Below are 22782 nucleotides of genomic sequence, written 5' to 3'. Positions count from 1 at the left end.
CAGTTTACAGATGAGAAGGAATACTTGAGAACAGCTGCAACAGCTCTTACTACAACAGCTTGCAGAATTTTGAAGAAAGTATGACACATCATGCAGACATCAGACACATGGTATTTTTATCTGACATCCGTTGAGTAGTAAGTTATACGGAAAAAGTTGTCTTCGCTCTTTTTTTAATCCTACATGCAAAGTCTCGAGATAAATAACGTCACTTTAAAATATTTTAAATGAATACTCACCTATTCACAATTAACACGGAATAATTGTATTGTAAATATTGTAATTTTTGTAGACGCAACTGATATAAGCGGTCGCACTCCATACTAATAAGTTAGTACCAGTAGTAGTAGTAGTAGTAGTAGTAGTGTGTATTAACCGCGAGTTAAGTTATAAAAATGTATGCTCCATCTCGTAAATAGTTGAGGTGATCTGACACCGGGACTCACCAGCGTCTTCATAAGCGCGGACAACTCCTTAGTGACCACAGCGAATTTGAAGAATGCAGCTCCGATGTCGGGCTCCGAGTCTTTACTGAGAGCGTTCCCGCCCAGGCGTTCGAGCGCCCGGGAGAGGTACATCTCATTGTCCACGTGGGCTGGAACAAAAAATTACAAATTAAGGTTATTATTATTGTTGTGTCCTACTGCTGGGCAAAGGCCTCTCCCTAATTTCTCCACAGATCTCTGTCCAGTGCTATGTCTGGCCACTCCTTTAAGAAGGAGTCCAGTTCATCCCGCCATCGCCGGCAGGGTCTGCCAGATCCTCGATTTGAGATTTCGGGCTCCCACTCTGAAGTGATTAGACCAAATAAAGATATGAATCCATATTAGAACACATATAGATACGTACAAAAGTGAACTTGAAAACAGATAGTAGAGTCAAGTCGTTTAGCCATTTAGCCACGAATTCTGAGTATCTCAAAGACATTCCTGTCAAAAATTCCGAAATCTCATTAACTTTCAAATAATTCAGGCTAGATAGGGGCTGTAAATTAGCTAGATCTTAACAAAGTGATTATTGTGATAAATAATAAGCATATAGAATAATACCTAAACAGAGTTTGGAGTAAGTTAATTGCTTTAGAGATCCCCTTTCTGTTACTAAACTTATTACGCAATGACCAGCGGTCTCAGCATGGTTCCATTTTTATCGACTATCACTATGCCCGTCACTTTCGCACTTACATACTTGTTAGAACGTGACAGGCATGGTGACAAATGATAAAAATGCGACCGTGCTACTAGGGCTGATTTAACAGCTATCAAGTTTCATCATCCCTATAAATCTGTTCAGTACCTACTCAACGAAATCCGTCTTCCTTGCTGGACATTTAATTAGTCTCGCAGCTGGATTAACTCTCGTTGTAAACAAGCTTGGGTAAGTTTCTTAGTAGCTGTAATATTTCCTTCTTGCTTTCTTAAAAAGAGCTTCATATCATTTATTTAATTGCCCTAGCGGATATGAAAAGGCTCTTGATTAAACATTTTGATTTTGTTTTTTTTTAACGTGTTATCGAGGTCATTAATGAATTCAATGGATTAAACAACGCTAATAAACTAAACTAAACTGACCAGCAGAACAAAAAAAACTGTCCTAAAAATGGAAATGGGTCATAAAGAATGTGAACTTATAAAATATACTGAAAAGTTAAGTATATAAACAGTATAAACTTATTTGTAACAAAAAGACACCCGACTATAAAAAAGCGGCCAAGTGCGAGTCGGACTCGCCCATGAATGGTTCCGTATTTAGGGGATTTATGACGTATTAAAAAAAAACTACTTACTATTAGATCTCGTTCAAACCAATTTTCGGTGGAAGTTTGTATGGTAATGTACATCATATATTTTTTTTAGTTTTATCATTCTCTTATTTTAGAAGTTTCCGGGGGGGGGGGGGACACATTTTACCACTTTGGAAGTGTCTCTCGCGCAAACTATTCAGTTTAGAAAAAAATGATATTAGAAACCTCAATATCATTTTTGAATACCTATCCATAGATACCCCACACGTATGGGTTTGAGGAAAAAAAATTTTTTGAGTTTCAGTTCTAAGTATGGGGAACCCCCAAAATTTATTGTTTTTGTTTCTATTTTTGTGTGAAAATCTTAATGCGGTTCACAGAATACATCTACTTACCAAGTTTCAAGAGTATAGTTCTTATAGTTTCGGAAAAAAGTGGCTGTGACATACTCGGACAGACGGACGGACAGACAGACAGACATGACGAATCCATAAGGGTTCCGTTTTATGCCATTTGGCTACGGAACCCTAAAAAGATATAAATAAAACACGAATAAACATAAAAAAACACATACGTTTTAGGGTATAAATAGAAATAATTTATTCGTATTAAGCACAAACACAGAAGAGAATCTCCTCATTTTTAGAAATTGGCTAAATACTTAATTAAAATTAATGAGTGTTGGTTCAATCAAATTTGTAATGTTTACAACGAGTATAAACGATGTACAAACAAAGTTAAGTGATTATGGATGTAGACGAAGGCAGATGAATTGATTTGTTTACATTTATGGCAACTTCTATTAAACACAATGATACACTCTTTCGTGACTATATCCATCACGTCGTAAAAATAAGCAGATGCGTAAACGAAAGCTACAGTCATCATACAAATTGCTATTCTATAAAAGCATATACAGGGTGTCCCAAGAAGTAGTGATATACTGAAGCTGGGAGGTAGAGGACCTAGAGGGCTATCTGAATCACCCCCATGTATGTTCCGCGATTTTTCGTATTTTCGGAGTTATGTTTTTTTTTAATTTTTCACCTATCGCCGAGTACGATGAGATTTTTATTTATGGTGACGTGAATTATTGCGGTAGATGCTTGATTTTTTTTGTGTGCTAAGCTGATAGATAGGCCAATTCAATATGGTAACATGTACTATCGTTAGATCTCTGAATGGAATTTAAAAAAAATTTAATGCCAAGAAAGATAAAATTACCCAGTATGTTTTATTTTTCTAAGCGCCCTTGAAGTTGTGAACATACTGGGTAATTTTATCTTTCTTGGCATTATTTTTTTTTAATTCCATTCAAAGATCTTACGATAGTAAATGTTACCATACTGAATTGGCCTATCTATCAGCGTAGCACACAAAAAAAATTAAGCATCTAGCGCAATAATTCACGTCACCATAAATAAAAATCTCATCGTACTCGGCGATAGGTGAAAAATTAAAAAAAATCATAACTCCGAAAATACGAAAAATCGCGGAACATACATGGGGGTGATTCAGATAGCCCTCTAGGTCCTCTACCTCCCAGCTTCAGTATATCACTACTTCTTGGGACACCCTGTATGTACAAAGATTTCGTCTAGACGGACAGATGGATGCCAACGTTGTGACAAATAAAACTGCGGCTAATAAAATGCACCATTGTTTCGGCATTGCATGTTACGAGTTTTATTTTTCATTGTTTTCAGGTTCAGCGATTAATGGCATGTTTTTCTAAATCGCAATGCATTGAAAGGAGCACTATTAGTACCTACCAATATTGTGAAACAAGGGCGATATGATCGATACAGTCAAAATTGTAACCAAGAGCCAAAAGTTATGCCAAGGATATCGCATTTGTCACATACATACAATGTTTTCCATTCATCCATAATTTTAAATGTATTGAAATTGCATGAATGACCGGTTGAGACGTTATCAATGAGTTGTCCGGCATTTTGCCACGGCTCATGGGAGCCTGGGGTCCGCTTGGCAACTAATCCCAGGAATTGGTTATCAATGAGTAATAATGACATGAATAAGCAGTTCCATTCCAATTAATTGCTATTATTTTCCGACCACAACACGGTCAATCCAACAGTAGGTAATGTCATTCATTTTCTTTGTGGCACTTTCACGGTAAACCACAAAGCCGATCAATCGTCAATAATTGGCCAAGGAATATTACTGTTTTCATTAAAAATACGCAGTAGGAGAATATAGATTCAGCGATATCTCCATTATTTGACTTGAATATTAGTAAATCAACTCCTAAAAGTGTACGTCGCTAATTCATACCGTTTCTATTCCCGGGTAGGTAAAATACCTATGTTCATTTGGGGAACATTGACAGCTAAGAAACATGTTTACATCAACTTTAATTAAATTAAACTTCCAAATTTAGGTAAAACACGAAAACAGCGGGCTGAATGAAGGTCCGTGTTGCGGCCCACATTTGGTAGCTCAATCCCGACGGCATCTGAATACTAAATTTTGAGCGAGAGCCTCTCGCCTTTCAATTTCTCCTCGGGGCATTTTCCTCCCATTTGTATGGAATGGTCGAGTCTTGGCTATTAGGACGAAGGACGGTGTATAATAGACGGAGTGAATGTTACTAACTAATTTTGCAAATTAAGTAAAAAAAAGCGGCCAAGTGCGAGTCGGACTCGCCCATGAAGGGTTCCGTATTTAGGCGATTTATGACGTATAAAAAAAACTACTTACTAGATCTCGTTCAAACCAATTTTCGGTGGAAGTTTACATGGTAATGTACATCATATATTTTTTTTAGTTTTATCATTCTGTTATTTTAGAAGTTACAGGGGGGGGGACACACATTTTACCACTTTGGAAGTGTCTCTCGCGCAAACTATTCAGTTTAGAAAAAAATGATATTAGAAACCTCAATCATTTTTGAAGACCTATCCATAGATACCCCACACGTATGGGTTTGATGAAAAAAAAATTTTGAGTTTCAGTTCTAAGTATGGGGAACCCCAAAAATTTATTGTTTTTTTTCTATTTTTGTGTGAAAATCTTAATGCGGTTCACAGAATACATCTACTTACCAAGTTTCAACAGTATAGTTCTTATAGTTTCGGAGAAAAGTGACTGTGACATACGGACGGACAGACGGACAGACAGACAGACAGACAGACATGACGAATCTATAAGGGTTCCGTTTTTTGCCATTTGGCTACGGAACCCTAACTAGCAAAATTAGGCGGTTCTCTAGAGTACAAACTGCAGTAACTAAATAATATGTTTCAAGATCTTAGTCAAGTTTCTGAGTCTATCGTTTTAGCCAAGGACATCCATTTTTCACAAACATAAAATGTAGATGTCGAATATGTTGTTGATCACACAATAAACAAACAAAAGACAGGCGGGGTAGCTATGCAGACGAGTAAGTACTTACATAGCTGTACTTAGCTGTTTATCATAAAATTCATAAATCGAAAGCTGACCGACTATAAATGCAGTAAAACGGTTGAGTCTTGGAAGAGATCCAAAAGTGCCATTGTTGTGATTTTGCTTTTAACGCGTCCATATTAGTTGCCAATATTTGAAGAATGGCAGAGGGAAACTTTAAAAGCTATAAATAAAGTGGTTGACTTTAAACTAGTTCACGTCTCCGAGAAGAGGAAAACTCTATACGTGCTCGCAAACTAGGTTTACCACAACTTAACCAGCAGCTTCCCATGCGAATTCATGCAATTTTGCGAATTTTTAGATCAGTATATATGACCATCGAGTAATAAAATAAATATAAAACAAGTTTTTGTTTATTACTCAGCGTTCCTTTTGCATCCTTTACCAGACTATTAGAACTGTCAACGTCTTCACAACATCCATGACCTAACATAATATACTGGTTTGAGAATGAAAACTGGCAACTTTCTTTTAACTGCTGAAATAATAAAATATACTAAATATATGTATGTATACAGGTATACCGGTTTTACCAATACGGAGCAATTCAACAAGATATCCATGACAGAGATGAATGAAATTCTACGAAATCCTAGACCACTTATACGAGGTATCGAGTAAAAAATATAAACATTTCCTCAAACAACACACAAGTCATTCTATACTATAGAATCTATTGTCACGAATAACGTGAATGTAAAATAGTTAACGCTCACAAAGTTATTTGCCGCCTTAGGATACCTTTATTTTATACCTACTTACGCTCATTGAATAATAAAAGTATTTGTATTTATAGTAAACAAATACTTATATTTTGTAACCTACTATTAATTTTGACTTATACTCTCATACGTTTAATAATAAAATAACTATTTCTTTCTTCAACGCACAGACAGATATCCTACGCTGTGATAGGTATTTTATATATACGTACGACCGACCGGTCCCGGCCGCTGGTCACCTCGCCCTTCCGTCGCGCACCGCGGGAGTCCCCGCGCTCGCGGGCGCCGCGGGTCGCGGCATTCCGCTCCCAGCATTGCTACGCACAGGCTGCGTCCCTTTATATTAAATCCTGTCCGCGGAGCGATCGCTACTGCGCGGACGTGTTTTATATTTAATTAAAAATTAAATTTTTCCTTAAAATCAGTGAATCCCATATTGGGTAAGTGTTGCATTAATCATTTTAACCTGCCTAAGTTGTTTTAGCCAATTGATGTAACGTAGCAACCGAGAAATACCGCTAGCTGTAACCTTTGGACTTTCTTTGTCTAGATTGTACACGTGTTAATATTCGAGGCTATCCATACATTTCATTTAAATTTCTTCATGTTTAATAGTGGGAATTATTTGTATTGATTAATGTGAATCAGTAGTGCTGTAGAAATAATACTAATTTCATAATTTTAGACCATAAGCTTTTCTCCTGCATAAAAGGGCTGTTTGTTTCTTCTATCCTTACATTTCTATTTCTTTCTTTTCCGCTTTTTCTTCGCAAGATGATTTTGCCCGATTTAATTGCGTATTGCTTTTGCTTATAAATAATACCTAAGATGTGCTACAGCGCTTGTTATTAGAACATAAAAGATATCTGCTTAATTCGCAACACATTTAGGCGTTGTTTATAAGGAAAGGTTCGCTTAACCATAAATATAATCACTCTTTTACTGTGCTGCACCGATTTCCTCTTGTAATGTTACGAGTATCTGATATTGCTACAACCTAATACTAGCGTTATCTGCGGGTTTGCTTGCGCAATTTATTTTCAAACCGCTATTTTAATTATATTAGTACCTTGTCTTGCCATACTGTGGTATAGTTGTACCAGTATCTGATGCTCGTTTCACCGCACCGCTTTCTCATGTACCTGGACTGCCCATCACACTCAATGATTGCTTCATTGTAAATAAATACCCACCCTTGTTAGTGCTAGCGTGTGATGGTTACCAGTCCAGGGCGAATATTGAACACAGGCCTAATTTTACTATTGGACGCGTTCCAGGAACTCCCTACGGGGTTGGCATTTTTGCCACCATGACCTTGGGCTTGATGAAGCCTTAAGCGCTACCTCCGACGGCTCAGCTACCGTCGTGAGCTACCTCCGTGTCGACCTTGGGCGACCTTGACCTTGGCTGCGCCTCGTCTCTTGGCCTTAAGTCAAACTCCACCACGCTACGCACATCCGAGGGACGTGGGGTATTGTACTAGAAGACCGGCCAACTCTCTAGTAGACAGACCCAGAATCTAGGCTTCGAACCCACTCTTGTTCTAGTATAATTATTAGCCTTAACTTATTAAATAACTCTTACTTTACTACTTTAAGCTAAAAACTTAATTGCTAGACTCAAACTTAATCTAAACTTAATACCTACAACTTACTTCTAGAAAATTTAACCTTATCTTTAAACTTAAACGAGATAGTGTATATTAGTATTAGGGTAAATTAAATAAATTGTTATTAAGATTTAAATATTCTTGATTATTTACGTCCCAACAATATCTCCCCAGGTAATATACGGTTAGGTGATATTTTTAGGTGACAGTTTGGCGCCCAACTGTTTTGTTTTAGATTTTGGGTCTACCTGAGGGTTGGTAAGTTTTCTTTTTATCAGCATTATTGGTGTTGGTGTGTGCATGTCGCAGATTAGTAAATACGTAGTTATATAAGGTGTCATTATTTTAGTTAAGGATTATTAAATCGCTGTAATTTCATAGTCTCATTTCCTAGTATTTATCACGCTCACTATATACTAAATCTGATTTTTGCAATACTTACCTACACTTATATAGTAAAAAAAAAAAAAAAAAAAAACAGAATGTTTCGCCCAATTAAGTACTTACAGTTGACTAAGTCAGAATTAATTTACGAGGTAAAAATACGGGCAGAGGAGCCTAAGGATAAGGTGGAGGAGTTAAGGCAGCAAATATCTAAGCTTGCGATTAGGTATCCAGCAGAGGATATTCTCGATTCTTGTTATGAGTTTGATGATGATATCGCCGGTATAAAACACACTTTAGCTAAAGCGGCAATTAACGTAGCTTGTCTCAAACAAGACCCCCATCAAAAGAATTTACTCGAACGTACCCAAACTTACCTTAACCACATTTATCACAGGCTTAATCGAATTAGTCTACTTGAAGCTGCACCTGAAAAATCAGCCTTGCTACACGAGACACAGCAGTTCTATAACGAACAATGTTCGTCCCTTCAGGAAATCTTGGCATTATTACCTCAGGTTGTCACTCAACCTGCTTCTATCAAATGCAATACAGCCCAAGTTACTCCTAGCTTTTCAGCCCAAGGTAACTTAACTGACGATTCCAACGAACTTCCCACTGACGCTGAAGCCTCAAATGCAGACGGTATAAATAATTATAATATTAAGGTTACTTGTGACCGCGGTCTAAGCTCAGATATATCTAAACTCAAATATGACGGCAAGTCTTGTGTTCGAGCTTTTATTGCACGCGCTAAAGAGTTCCGCCTTGCTAAAGATGTTAATGATAAGAAGATGCTTTCATTGGCTACAGAAATATTTACCGGGGATGCCTTACACTGGTATCGCAGTGTTAAGGACTCTGTTCATTCCTGGGAGGACTTGTTGATTATGCTAAAAAGTGATTTCGATGCAGCCAATTTTGATTATCTCATGCGTAGGGAAATTAGTAATCGTAGCCAGGGTCCTACGGAGTCAATCACTGTTTACCTAGCGATCATGCATGGCATGTTTAGTAGATTAGACACAATGCCCAGTGAAAAAGAACGCCTTGAGATTATTTTGCATAACATACGCCCTTGTTACTCGAGCGTTCTTGCTACTTGTCCCAACTTAAGCTCGCTTGCAGACTTGCGCACCCTTTGTAGGAACTACGAACAAATTAAAGCTCGGTCAGACAATTTTAAAGAACCACCTGCGGTTACTTCAACTACACTAGCTCCGGAGTACTCCTACCAGCCTAGGAAGGACATTACAAAGAGTAGCCCAAGGGCCGGCCCTACTAACTACCAGACCCAGCCCACTGCAAGCTACTCACAAGCATTCGCTAAACCTAGCTTCAATAAAACGCTTAACGTTTCAGCTGTTACAGACAACAAGTACTGCTACCGTTGCCGTGTAAATACGCATTCAATGAGGGAATGTACAGCAGAGCGTACTATAATCTGTTTTAAGTGTGGCCTTCAAGGTTACCGTTTTCCTGACTGCCCGCAGTGCAATCCCTCAAAGAAGAAGGAAACTAGTGCCATCGAATCGTCTGTCGAAACGGTTCCAAAAAACGGATAGATGAAAATTGTTGCACACCACGACACGAGAATTCAGATTGGAAAAATTGGCTCGTGACCATTCGTCATTTCTTTAACACTTATAAGGTTGCAACAATTTTCAATTCAAAACCCACGGTCGATCCTCGACCATTCATTAAAGTAACTATTACTCCTGAGCTTGAAATGTACGGCCTCTTAGATTCCGGGTCCGCTTTAACTATTATTAGTAACGAAACTTATTTGCATCTCTCTAAAACTAATTCAGACATAAAGTTACTACCTAACGTAACAAACATTACTGCAGAAGGTGGCAACAAGTTACACTGTCTCGGTTATGTACCATTACCCGTTAGTTTCAACAACAAAACCCATGTATTGAAGGTACATGTAATTGTTAATTTAGAAAATTCTCTCATCCTCGGCATTGACTTTTGGAAAGCATTCAAACTTCTGCCTAAATTGCTAGACAACATTGATTATCTTTCCCCTAATGAATCTAGGTCTACTGAAATAGCTTCTATCCGTCAGGATATACACCTGCATTCATACAATAACCTTGAACCCTCGCAAAAACTAGTGGCAGATGAAATAATTACACGTTTTAATGACATTTCGTTCGAGAAAAAGGGCCTTGGTAGAACATCGTTAATAACCCATCGTATAGATACTGGGAATGCGGAACCCATCAAGCAAAGATATTACCGATTGTCGCCTGAAAAGAAACGGATTATTGCTGAACAGGTCGATGAAATGTTGTCGTTAGGAGTTATTTCTCCTTGTGAAAGCCCTTGGTCTTCTCCAGTTTTAGTTGTACGTAAGAAGGACGGTAAGCCGCGCTTTTGTTTAGATAGTCGAAAACTAAATGCGGTCACAAAGAAAGATGCTTATGGTTTACCCTATGTCACAGAGATCCTAGACAATTTAAAGAACGCGAGGTTTTTGACTAGTATTGACCTCTCTAAGGCATTTTGGCAAATACCTATCCACGGGGCAGATAGGGAAAAAACTTCATTTTTCGCACCAGGTCGTGGAACCTTTATGTTTAACGTCACAGCTTTTGGTCTCACTAATGCTCCGGCAACGCAGCAAAGATTAGTAGATTCCCTCTTTATGCCAGACTTTGAGCTTAAGGTCTTTTGTTATCTAGATGACGTCATAAGCGAAACTTTTGAAGAACATGTCTCTATCCTTGGGCGTGTCCTTGATAAACTTAAGAACGCTAATCTTACTATTAATGCTGAAAAGAGTAGATTCTTTAGGGACTCTTTAACATACCTTGGTTACGTTGTCGATCAACAAGGCCTGCGGACGGATCCAGACAAAGTCTTAGCTATGGTAAACTATCCGGTTCCAACTAGTAAAAAGGAAGTAAGAAGCTTTTTAGGTGCTGCTTCCTGGTACCGGCGTTTTATACCCAATTTTAGCACCATAGCAGGGCCTCTCAATAAACTTACATCAACTAAGAAGTCGTCACCACCCTTTGAGTGGACGACTGATGCGGCTGCCGCTTTTGAAACACTGAAAAAATGCCTCGCCCAGGCACCTGTCCTAGCTTGTCCTGATTTTAACCATCCTTTTGAAGTCCACACGGATGCCAGTAATTATGGCATTGGCGCTATGCTGTGTCAATCTATAGGTGGTGAGGAGCACCCGGTTGCTTTCATGAGCCGAACACTTACAGGTCCTGAAAAAAATTATAGCGTAACGGAAAGAGAGGCCCTTGCTGTGATTACAGCCCTTGAGCACTGGCGGTGCTACCTAGAGAACGGACGTACTTTTACGGTCTTTACTGATCATTCTGCGCTCAAATGGTTTCTCTCCTTGACAAACCCTACAGGCCGCCTAGCCAGATGGGGTGTTAGGTTATCAGCTTTTGACTGTATTATTAAGCATAGGAAGGGCAAAGACAATGTAATACCAGATAGTTTATCTAGATGCGTCGTAGCTGCTGTAACAGCCTCTACTACCCCACCTGCCACTACTGATAACTGGTACTTGGGCATCTTCAGAGGTTGTTTAAACTCTCCGGCCAGTTATCCGAACTATATAGTAGAAGGAAATAGATTGTACAGACTTATGAAAAACAAAAATCCTCTTACCTCTGAGTTCAATTGGAAGGAGGTCCTTTATTCGGAACAACGTGTAGATGCGCTGTCTAAGTGTCATAGCGAACCAACTGCTGGTCATTTCGGGGTTTTCAAGACATACAAACGCGTCAGTCTTTCTTATTACTGGCCCAAAATGTACGTGGATGTTGTCAATTATGTCGCTAATTGCGAGGTCTGCCTTGCTCATAAAGACCCTACGCACGGAACCCTTGGTAAAATGGGCAGGCCTAAAGACTGCCGCAGGCCCTGGCAAGTTATTTCCGTAGATTTAGTTGGACCTTTGCCTACTAGTAGGAAACAAAACAGTTACATCTTCGTGGTAATGTGTTGTTTCTCAAAGTACTGCCTCATATTTCCTTTGCGTCGTGCTACTGCTGAGGCTACGTCTAAAATACTCGAGGACAACGTGATCCTAGTACACGGGGTACCTCAAACTATTATTTTAGACAACGGGTGTCAGTTTGCTAGTCGGGAAATGGATAATTTATTTAAAAGGTATAAAATACCAAATGTCCACTTCACTCCTAAGTACACTCCCCAAATTAACTCGGTTGAAAGGTACAATAAAACTATTGTCACCGCTTTATCAACATTTGTGGGAGAAGATCAGAGAGCATGGGACGTGAACCTTCCAAAAATTCAGTTCGCGATTAATACTTCTACAAATGAAGTAACTGGCCAAACTCCAGCGCTTCTCGTGTATGGTCGTCAACTTATTACGTGCGGGTCGCATTACATAGATAATGACAACCCAAACGAGTTGATATTTGCTCCCAGAGAACCATACGCGGAAAATCTTGGCCATTTAGCCGTAATGTTTGATCGTGTACAGACTACCTTATGGCGAAGTCACCAAAAGAATGCTGCACGGTACAATACTAGACGCAAAGATGTCGAATTTCAAGTCGGGGACATAGTTTTTAAGCGTAATTATTTCCAAAGTGACAAGGGCGCTTATTTTAGTAAAAAGCTCGCGCCCAAGTTTCAGAAATGTCGTGTGAAGGCAAAGCTGTCCCCCTTAGTTTATGTAGTAGAAGACATGTCAGGGCGCGATCTAGGTGCCTGGCATATAAAAGATTTTAAGATATCTAATAAGGCCTATTCACCCTGATTTGACATCCCCGTGTAGGGACGGGTGGAAGAATACGTCTCCCTACCGCCGCCAGAAAGCGTGACGTAAGAGCCGTCTGATCTGAGCAGCTGCGTTCGTAAATTTCCGTAGAACCAGGCTGTAGTTTACAATTACTTAGTCTTAGTTAAGCAATAGTTAGTTTATTGTGTCGTTTTTTTTTTTCTTTTTTTCTTTGGGTTGCCCTCTTAATAAGCCTTCACCAGAGTCATTCTGTCCCTTAGAAGAATGCCCCAAACTGAAGCGGGTGGTGACTTCGACGTCTAGTTTTAACCTTATAAACATTTAACTTAGTGATTTAGGCGGATTTTTATTAGGAAAAATCCTATTCCGAAGAGAGGGGGTACTGTCACGAATAACGTGAATGTAAAATAGTTAACGCTCACAAAGTTATTTGCCGCCTTAGGATACCTTTATTTTATACCTACTTACGCTCATTGAATAATAAAAGTATTTGTATTTATAGTAAACAAATACTTATATTTTGTAACCTACTATTAATTTTGACTTATACTCTCATACGTTTAATAATAAAATAACTATTTCTTTCTTCAACGCACAGACAGATATCCTACGCTGTGATAGGTATTTTATATATACGTACGACCGACCGGTCCCGGCCGCTGGTCACCTCGCCCTTCCGTCGCGCACCGCGGGAGTCCCCGCGCTCGCGGGCGCCGCGGGTCGCGGCATTCCGCTCCCAGCATTGCTACGCACAGGCTGCGTCCCTTTATATTAAATCCTGTCCGCGGAGCGATCGCTACTGCGCGGACGTGTTTTATATTTAATTAAAAATTAAATTTTTCCTTAAAATCAGTGAATCCCATATTGGGTAAGTGTTGCATTAATCATTTTAACCTGCCTAAGTTGTTTTAGCCAATTGATGTAACGTAGCAACCGAGAAATACCGCTAGCTGTAACCTTTGGACTTTCTTTGTCTAGATTGTACACGTGTTAATATTCGAGGCTATCCATACATTTCATTTAAATTTCTTCATGTTTAATAGTGGGAATTATTTGTATTGATTAATGTGAATCAGTAGTGCTGTAGAAATAATACTAATTTCATAATTTTAGACCATAAGCTTTTCTCCTGCATAAAAGGGCTGTTTGTTTCTTCTATCCTTACATTTCTATTTCTTTCTTTTCCGCTTTTTCTTCGCAAGATGATTTTGCCCGATTTAATTGCGTATTGCTTTTGCTTATAAATAATACCTAAGATGTGCTACAGCGCTTGTTATTAGAACATAAAAGATATCTGCTTAATTCGCAACACATTTAGGCGTTGTTTATAAGGAAAGGTTCGCTTAACCATAAATATAATCACTCTTTTACTGTGCTGCACCGATTTCCTCTTGTAATGTTACGAGTATCTGATATTGCTACAACCTAATACTAGCGTTATCTGCGGGTTTGCTTGCGCAATTTATTTTCAAACCGCTATTTTAATTATATTAGTACCTTGTCTTGCCATACTGTGGTATAGTTGTACCAGTATCTGATGCTCGTTTCACCGCACCGCTTTCTCATGTACCTGGACTGCCCATCACACTCAATGATTGCTTCATTGTAAATAAATACCCACCCTTGTTAGTGCTAGCGTGTGATGGTTACCAGTCCAGGGCGAATATTGAACACAGGCCTAATTTTACTATTGGACGCGTTCCAGGAACTCCCTACGGGGTTGGCATTTTTGCCACCATGACCTTGGGCTTGATGAAGCCTTAAGCGCTACCTCCGACGGCTCAGCTACCGTCGTGAGCTACCTCCGTGTCGACCTTGGGCGACCTTGACCTTGGCTGCGCCTCGTCTCTTGGCCTTAAGTCAAACTCCACCACGCTACGCACATCCGAGGGACGTGGGGTATTGTACTAGAAGACCGGCCAACTCTCTAGTAGACAGACCCAGAATCTAGGCTTCGAACCCACTCTTGTTCTAGTATAATTATTAGCCTTAACTTATTAAATAACTCTTACTTTACTACTTTAAGCTAAAAACTTAATTGCTAGACTCAAACTTAATCTAAACTTAATACCTACAACTTACTTCTAGAAAATTTAACCTTATCTTTAAACTTAAACGAGATAGTGTATATTAGTATTAGGGTAAATTAAATAAATTGTTATTAAGATTTAAATATTCTTGATTATTTACGTCCCAACAATATCTCCCCAGGTAATATACGGTTAGGTGATATTTTTAGGTGACACTATAGGAATGCTTAAGGTTTCATTAGGTCGTTTTTGCGCGCGACCTTGCCGGCTGCGTGCAATCCCAAGATCCCAACTCGCGCGACGAGTTCCAGCGCTTGCGCAGCCGCAGTAAACAAACCCACGTTGGAAAGTTAAACCTGAACCACGGATTGCAGTACTGCAACATGGATTATGCGCTACGGCATTTTTTTTAATATAGTTAATGCGTTGTTTTGTTGGTTTGTTGTTAGGTCTGGCTATTGATGTGCTTTAATCATATTTTGCTTGACTTCACAGAGTCTTAGTATAGTTCGTTTTTTTAGCATTAGAAAGAACTTGAAAGAAGGTAAGCGATTTTGACATGTCTTTTAATTGAAAAACACTTTATAAAAATCAATAACTATTACTTATGAAAGATCAGAAGAAGCAGAAGACTATAAAAGATCGTATTAGATTCATAATTGTTACATATTTACCGTAACTTATTTTTAAAATGTGTTTTTCAATTAAAATACACATCCAGATTGTTTACCTTATTTCTAATGCTAAAAAAACGAACTATAGTACAAGCATAATAAACTACGGTAAGTTACCGTCGGTAACGGAACTATATTTTTTTGTTCGGTTTGGGAGTGAAGTACATTTTACTGTATTGTAGGTACTAATTTAAGTACAATTTAATTTGAAAACACATATTCCAACAGCACGAATATACGAAAACATCACGTATTTGATTACTTTTACTATTGGTAACCACGTCACGATTGGTCTGAGCCACGAGTTTCACGCCTCAACAGGTTTATTGACCGGGCATCCCAAAAATTTTGAACGCAATAAATATTCTCCGAATCGTGTGAATATCTATCATATTCGCTAAACATAACATAGGTTGGCAGCAGGTGTTAGATACTTGGGAAACCTTTCAGTATAAATAACTTTCAATTCTTTACAATAGCTTCTTGTTCAATTTGATCAATATTTTATTTTATGTATGTACCTACTTACAGAGATGCGATTTATTTGAAATACTTCTATTTAAAATGCAAATACAAAATACCTATTTTGTATTTTGCATTTAAATGCCTTTTAGTAAAAAACATTTTGTATTTTATTTGAAATACTTTTCGAGATGTATTTTGCATTTTTAATATTCATTTCAAAATGCAAAATACTTTGTGATTAAGTTTAGCCAACATTACCAGTCAAACAAAATGAAATGAACGAATGACGCTTGCATTGCCGAATTTGACCGATAGAGGCGTCTGCTAGCCATGCGCGCCCTTTTTAGGGTTCCGTAGCCAAATGGCAAAAAACGGAACCCTTATAGATTCGTCATGTCTGTCTGTCTGTCCGTCTGTCCGTCCGTATGTCACAGCCACTTTTCTCCGAAACTATAAGAACTATACTGTTGAAACTTGGTAAGTAGATGTATTCTGTGAACCGCATTAAGATTTTCACACAAAAATAGAAAAAAAACAATAAATTTTTGGGGTTCCCCATACTTCGAACTGAAACTCAAAAATTTTTTTTTCATCAAACCCATACGTGTGGGGTATCTATGGATAGGTCTTCAAAAATGATATTGAGGTTTCTAATATCATTTTTTTCTAAACTGAATAGTTTGCGCGAGAGACACTTCCAAAGTGGTAAAATGTGTGTCCCCCCCCCTGTAACTTCTAAAATAAGAGAATGATAAAACTAAAAAAAATATATGATGTACATTACCATGTAAACTTCCACCGAAAATTGGTTTGAACGAGATCTAGTAAGTAGTTTTTTTTTTATACGTCATAAATCGCCTAAATACGGAACCCTTCATGGGCGAGTCCGACTCGCACTTGGCCGCTTTTTTTTTCTTTGGTCAGAGTGCGCGCCTTATAGCCGTTTAGACTCGCGGCTCGGCTCGCGGCGCGTCTCGTGGCTCGCCTCGACACACTCGCATTCGGCTTGTCATTCGGTTATAAACCTTATGCCGTGCCGTTAGTGTTTAAATTATATTAGCTCGACGAGCTTGCGAGCCACGAGAGTCTAAACCGACTATTATGTCTGACTAGTGTCAATGTGAAACGAAAATGACAAACATTATCTATTCTATGGCTATTCTCATGATAAATACCTAAAATAAACAAAAATATCTGAGATTTGGTCAAAACTTCAAAAGGTATTTTATTTTGAAAAAGCATTTTGAAAATACCTATTTTGCATTTAGCATTTGAAATACAAAACGCAAAACTATTTGGTATTTTGCATTTGAAATAGTAAATCTGAAAAGTATTTTGCATTTTGTATTTAAATGCTTTTTTAAAACCATTTTGTACATCTCTGCCTACTTAAGTCACGTAAGGTATGGATTACATGGAACCTGTAGAAATACATGCAATGCACTTTTTACAAAACTAATCTTTCCAAAACATTTTTTATATAGGATTATATTCGGTAATGTAAACATTTTCAGAAAAAAAACTCATAATCGGGGAATAACATATATGTACATAGCAAATACCACAAGCCATAAGTTTATGACCGTCACTGTACTTGTTTGGTTTGCTCTTGAATATTACGCTCAAATAAAGCCTCTAAATGAATGATTAATCAGTGTAAACACATTTGCATCATCTTCAAAGTGCTAAACAAACGAATGTGTTTCTCAGATTCTAAGCAATCAAGGATGATGCATTCAGTTTAGAAACTTGATTTGATGTACTGCACTAACATTGTACTGTGGCGAGCGAAACCAGACGTGACCCACTTTCCTGGACAAGTTGGTTAAGGGAAATGCACTCGCGACAGCGGACAGACATTCAATTCTTGTTTTAATCCAAGCCGTGATTTATCGACTGTTCATTCGGCATATTGGTCTAAGTATTTCCAGAGACTAATGAATAATAGGGATCACGGTTAGGTGAAAAATTCAAAAGTACTGTCAATTTTTTTTTGTCAATCATTTAATCATACGGCGTATTCATTATAAAAAGTTACAACATTAATATAGTAGACGTATTGTGTATACATCTGTATTGCATGCACTTACGGCATCTTTATACCCTAATTGGAGCTCAAGTTCTTTACGCCCAAGTGGGTAAGACACGCAATACTTCCATATTTAGAACGCTTGCCGTTTAGTTGTCTCTGCATTTAATTAAACTGCATGTGTACAATCTTGAAAATAATCAATAGTTTATTCTTACTGAATAATTTCATTGGTAAACATTTTTATTCAAAGAAAAAAGGGAAGCTCGGGAAGCTCAAATTGTTTTGTATTTCCATTTTAAATGTAATTAAAACCAAGAAGAGGCTCAAGAGGCTTCAATGACCTGCATGGGTAAATTATTTGTATATATTTCCATGAGGTAAGTTTGAAGTGTTAAAATTTCCTCGATAAGATAAGCATATATATATATACCGTCTAATAACGTCGTATAACGTCTAATACGACGTCGTCGACGTCGTCGTATTAGACGTTATACGAGACAGAATAGACGCTGGAATGCAGCAGAGTGCCTCCGTACAGGGCAAAACATCACATATCTCCGAGAGATCTCTGAGAGCATCAAAGATTTGATAGGATTTCACTAGGATTTGGGCTGGCTGAATCAACCTATCTCGGTCGGTATCTCCCCTCACACAAATTAGGAGCTATTCGTCGAGTTGCGGAAACCTGGACCGTAACTTAGTGTATATTAAAATACAATATGTATAATCAAATTAATCAAGTAATCAGTGAAAAGCACTGCGTGACTATGAACGCTTTGAATTCCCTTCCCAATATCGGTGGTAAATTACAGACAGCCCTATTATTGCGATATTTGGGTCATTCTAGTTCAGTAGTCTGTTCAGCCTCTAGGCTACCGTATTGACTATTGAGTGGTAAATCACGAACTACAGTAACGGCTTGTACAATAGTAACACAAGGTAAATGTATGTTTTCAATTCCATGTTATATATACAGCAGAAAATGGCTAAATCAATGTTGGTCCATATTACTATTTTTTTCTGACAATAGGATTTAGTCCATTTTCGTAACTGCTTGGTTGCTTTTTGTTGGTTGATTTTTGGTTTCTTTGCGATTTGGGACGTTATAATTAGTAACAAGTCAATGAATACTAAAGAGCTGGCAAGAGCTGGATCAGAGTTGCCGCAAATCGTGCTCAATGGCGTGCAATAGGAGAGGACTATGTCCAGCAGTGGACGAGAGTAGGCTGATGATGATGATGAGGAATACTAAAACGCCAAGGGAAAACATCCCTTCACGCAATTTACTTTTTAATTATGTATCTCAAAACCAGAAGGTTACTACGTGTGTAAATAACTGTTACATGATTGAATAAACATGTTTTTTATACCATGAGGGTAATTCAACTTCTGTGTGAGTTGCCTATCGCCAATGCATGATTACGGACATGTCACAACATTTGCAAGCAGTCATAAAACGAATCGAATACCGCCCCGCATTACTGTCGGAAGAACGCGAGATAAATATGGATCTACTGTTTTGTATTCCCGAGTCTCGTTCCGACTAAAAATAGGGGATGGAGGAAGCAGTATGAATAGATAGGACTGGAATAGTTGTCCGATGCATACTTAACTCGCTTGGCATTCAGTTTGGCTTATATTTGGAGCGGAACGCGTCTCGCGTTCTAAATTAACGTGTTACTAGGGCCAGGGAAGGTATGCCCACACCAGCAAGCGTAATATAATAGATAGCTTTATCCATGAGATAAAATAAGTGCCACTTTTTATCACCACGCGATTGAAATAGACTAAAATTATCAAGCTATCACGTAGACAAATACGATCGTACTATGCGTACTGGGGGCTAAGCCAAGATGACAATCTTTGATAGAGAACGGTATATTTAATCGAAACTTAAATAATGTGGAAATAGTAACGTCTTGCAAGTGACTGTCATATTGACTGAAATTACAACGCTTAGGACTTTAGAACATGCGGTTTGACGTTTGTCTTTTTGGCATGCTTTTGTGGAAGATGATAATGAAAATTTGGAGTCCACAAGCTGTCATTAAAATAATAAGAAAGCATTAACTATAAAGCGACAAGCATATTTCGGCAAACAGTCGTATCGTACTGGTTGTTAATACGTAACGCGATAAAGACGCAATAACAGATAACGAACAAAGTGGTGCCTTTTGACTGAGAAAAACACGATTACATACCATTACCAGAATTGTGTATCGCCTTTATGGCCTTCTTTAGCTTTGCTAGGCCATCTCGGTCGAAATCCAAGGTCTGAAACAAAAAAAAAACCTTATTTTAACAAATAATTACTTATTACAGCTTTTTTTAAATACCTATCATTTAAAATTACATTAATAATAATGACAATTTATAAAAAAACACAGCTAACATAAAGGATTAGCAAGCAACTTCATAAAAGGATAAAATTCGCCTTTGTACTAAATCAGTGTCTTCATGCCTTACCGAACCTAACATTTTTATTTTATGTTTTTTATACTAATTTCCTTACCTGGTTTGTTTTTTATGGTAATTTATGGACAGCATTTCATTAACTGTCCGCGTTCGTGACCAAAAATAAACTTCCAATCGTTACTAACCCCACTTTAGGGTGTTAAAACATTTTGGGGTGTCAAAAGGGTTGACAGAGATTCGATACAGCGTCACTTACATTTGCAAATGCACGACTTCCTGTGGTAAAAACGGGAAAATAACGTGTATACATCAATAATTAGTTAAGTTACTTAGTCCCGTCTCATGATGGGATAACGTGTCAAAGAAATAAAAACCCTTTGATAATTTTATTCTCGTTTGAGTGAGATGTTAGAACCAGTACGTGAATAAAGCCCGTTTATCCCCATTTCACAGAGTACATAACATGCCTATTATGTATCGAATTCACTGTACCTAAGTTTAAAAGCCAAATGCATGTTCCTCCTCTTCAAAACACTTCTAGAGAGATCTAATAAACTACTACCAGGAACAGAACAAAATAGTGGTATTTTTACTATCTCCAACGTCTGTCTGTTTTTCCTATCGTACTTATTTACCTCCAGGTACTTTACTTCCCCAGATAGGCTGTTCTGCTCCAAAAGAAACAACGTGATATTCCCCTGTGCTTGCCTATATCAATTAAACACTCTTCTTCCGCAAATAAGTTTTGTGATTGTTCTCGCTGCATCACAGTTATACAATGGCCACGCGTCTAAAGCAGCCTCAGCTGTAACCGAACATCTGTCGCCCCAACTGGCGATTTATTAATGCCCCCTCCGTATGGAGCAACCGAACGACCAAATCGCACGATGCTAACTAAACCAGAGGGTCGTTTCTCTATTTAAATTTCACTATGACATACGGCATTTTTGACTTAGGGAAGTATACCGTGCTGTAAATGACGTATGTGCATAGCTACAACGAGCTGTTATTGGTTGTTTTTAGTTCAGTGTAATAAAAATGCAAGCTGTTTTGGTGCGAGACCTCAAATCGATTGCTGCTTTAACTGGAGAATGCTCGAGTGGATTCGTTTAATTGAACACTTGATCTTAATTGAAACTACAATCTACCTCTACGAGCTTATCGCTGTTTATGTTTACTATTGGTAAATTACAATTCAAGTTCGTCGTGAAAATATTCTTTCCTCAGTTACAAATACAGACAATACATTTACATAGAAGAGATACGTTTCGCCAATGTCGGCATTGATGTTTGGCAAAACAAAGAACTTTTATCATAGTACCGTCAATAGAGCCAAATTACCATGAAATAGATGTATCAACTTACTTTATAAATATGTATAAGTACGGGTAAAATATAAGGGTAGTGGCACGAGTATCCATTGTACACATTTGTCAGTCAAGCCTGTAAAATACACGATTTCCAATTGCAACGTCATAAGATTGAATTTGAACCACCCTGCAATTGCCACGACTAACCTTACAAAAAAATACTACAAAGGGTTAATTAAATTAGGTAGTCTCTTTGAACCGGGCACATGCTTAACAAGATGAGCGGTCCTAATCCACAAAACAAAAACAAAGCCAATGGTAAGTGGGTCAGCCGGCTTGTAAATATATTACCTACTTGAATATATTACCGGAACTTACATAGGTAATTGCTGACGTTTATGCACAAGATAATGATAATAAGCAGATTCGCTTTCTCGGTTGCATTCACCGACGCATGACGAAGCTACTTGCGAAAGGAGTCGACACAATTGCTAACAAGATTTATTTACATTTGCTACTTGTTACATACGACATGCGTAAGTACATAGTTTTATTATTGGGTCAGACGCAGAATTAGGTTACTTTCCTTTCCTGTTTGTGATACTTATACGCAATGAATTTTAGTTCTAAAACGCACATAATCAATTTTTTTGCCACCGAAACCAACGGATTGTTCGAATGCTGTTATATGTGTTCTAGGCTGACAAAAAATTATCGGCTAGTGGATTCAAGCACGCTTGCTTTAAGCAAGTGTAAAATTCTTCAATCAATATTTGACTTTGCATATGACTTTTTTACGCTCTTATGCCTCTGAATTCTGATAACCCGCAAACCTACTCTTAGCTCTCTAAGTACTTTTTTTATTTTTATTATACCTACGTAACATTTACCTGTCATCATCATCAATGTTGTTTCTCTCAGAGCAACCCAATTACGAATATGAACAACTCTACATATGTTCCGTTCCGAAACAGTGAATACGGGTTAATTCATATAGAAAAGGGCTGAGTGGATATTTGAAAGTAGAACGGAATTGGGTTTATTTTTATATCGCTTTGGGATAAAACGGCGTATGGTCATAATCTAGTTATTGTATAATATATGGATGTACGGAATGATTGGAATCTTCCACTATACAAAAATTATACTTGTATTCTAAATTAAATTTGATTGTAGTCTGGTTCGCAATAAACTCGAAAGTTACAGGATTTGTTTTGATGC

General features: G+C 37.9%; 2 protein-coding genes across 2 annotated transcripts in view; one reads left to right on the top strand and one right to left on the bottom strand.

Annotated features, from left to right (window-relative positions):
• Nucleotides 1-22782, top strand: part of LOC134647282 (sodium-coupled monocarboxylate transporter 1-like) — a 127271-nt gene that overhangs the window by 45119 nt on the left and 59370 nt on the right. The window lies entirely within an intron of this gene.
• The window catches only part of LOC134647295 (arfGAP with SH3 domain, ANK repeat and PH domain-containing protein), a 100985-nt gene that overhangs the window by 68854 nt on the left and 9349 nt on the right, over nucleotides 1-22782 (bottom strand). The window contains exons 2-3 of the mRNA XM_063501583.1: nucleotides 20038-20110; nucleotides 447-595 (exon numbers count right to left, since the gene is read on the bottom strand). Coding sequence (XP_063357653.1) covers nucleotides 447-595; nucleotides 20038-20110 — 222 coding nt within the window. The remainder of the gene's footprint in view (nucleotides 1-446; nucleotides 596-20037; nucleotides 20111-22782) is intronic.

The sequence above is a fragment of the Cydia amplana genome, chromosome 4 (genome assembly GCF_948474715.1).
Source record: "Cydia amplana chromosome 4, ilCydAmpl1.1, whole genome shotgun sequence".
Lineage (NCBI taxonomy): Eukaryota > Metazoa > Arthropoda > Insecta > Lepidoptera > Tortricidae > Cydia > Cydia amplana.
This window is presented reverse-complemented; position numbering and strand designations above follow the sequence as displayed.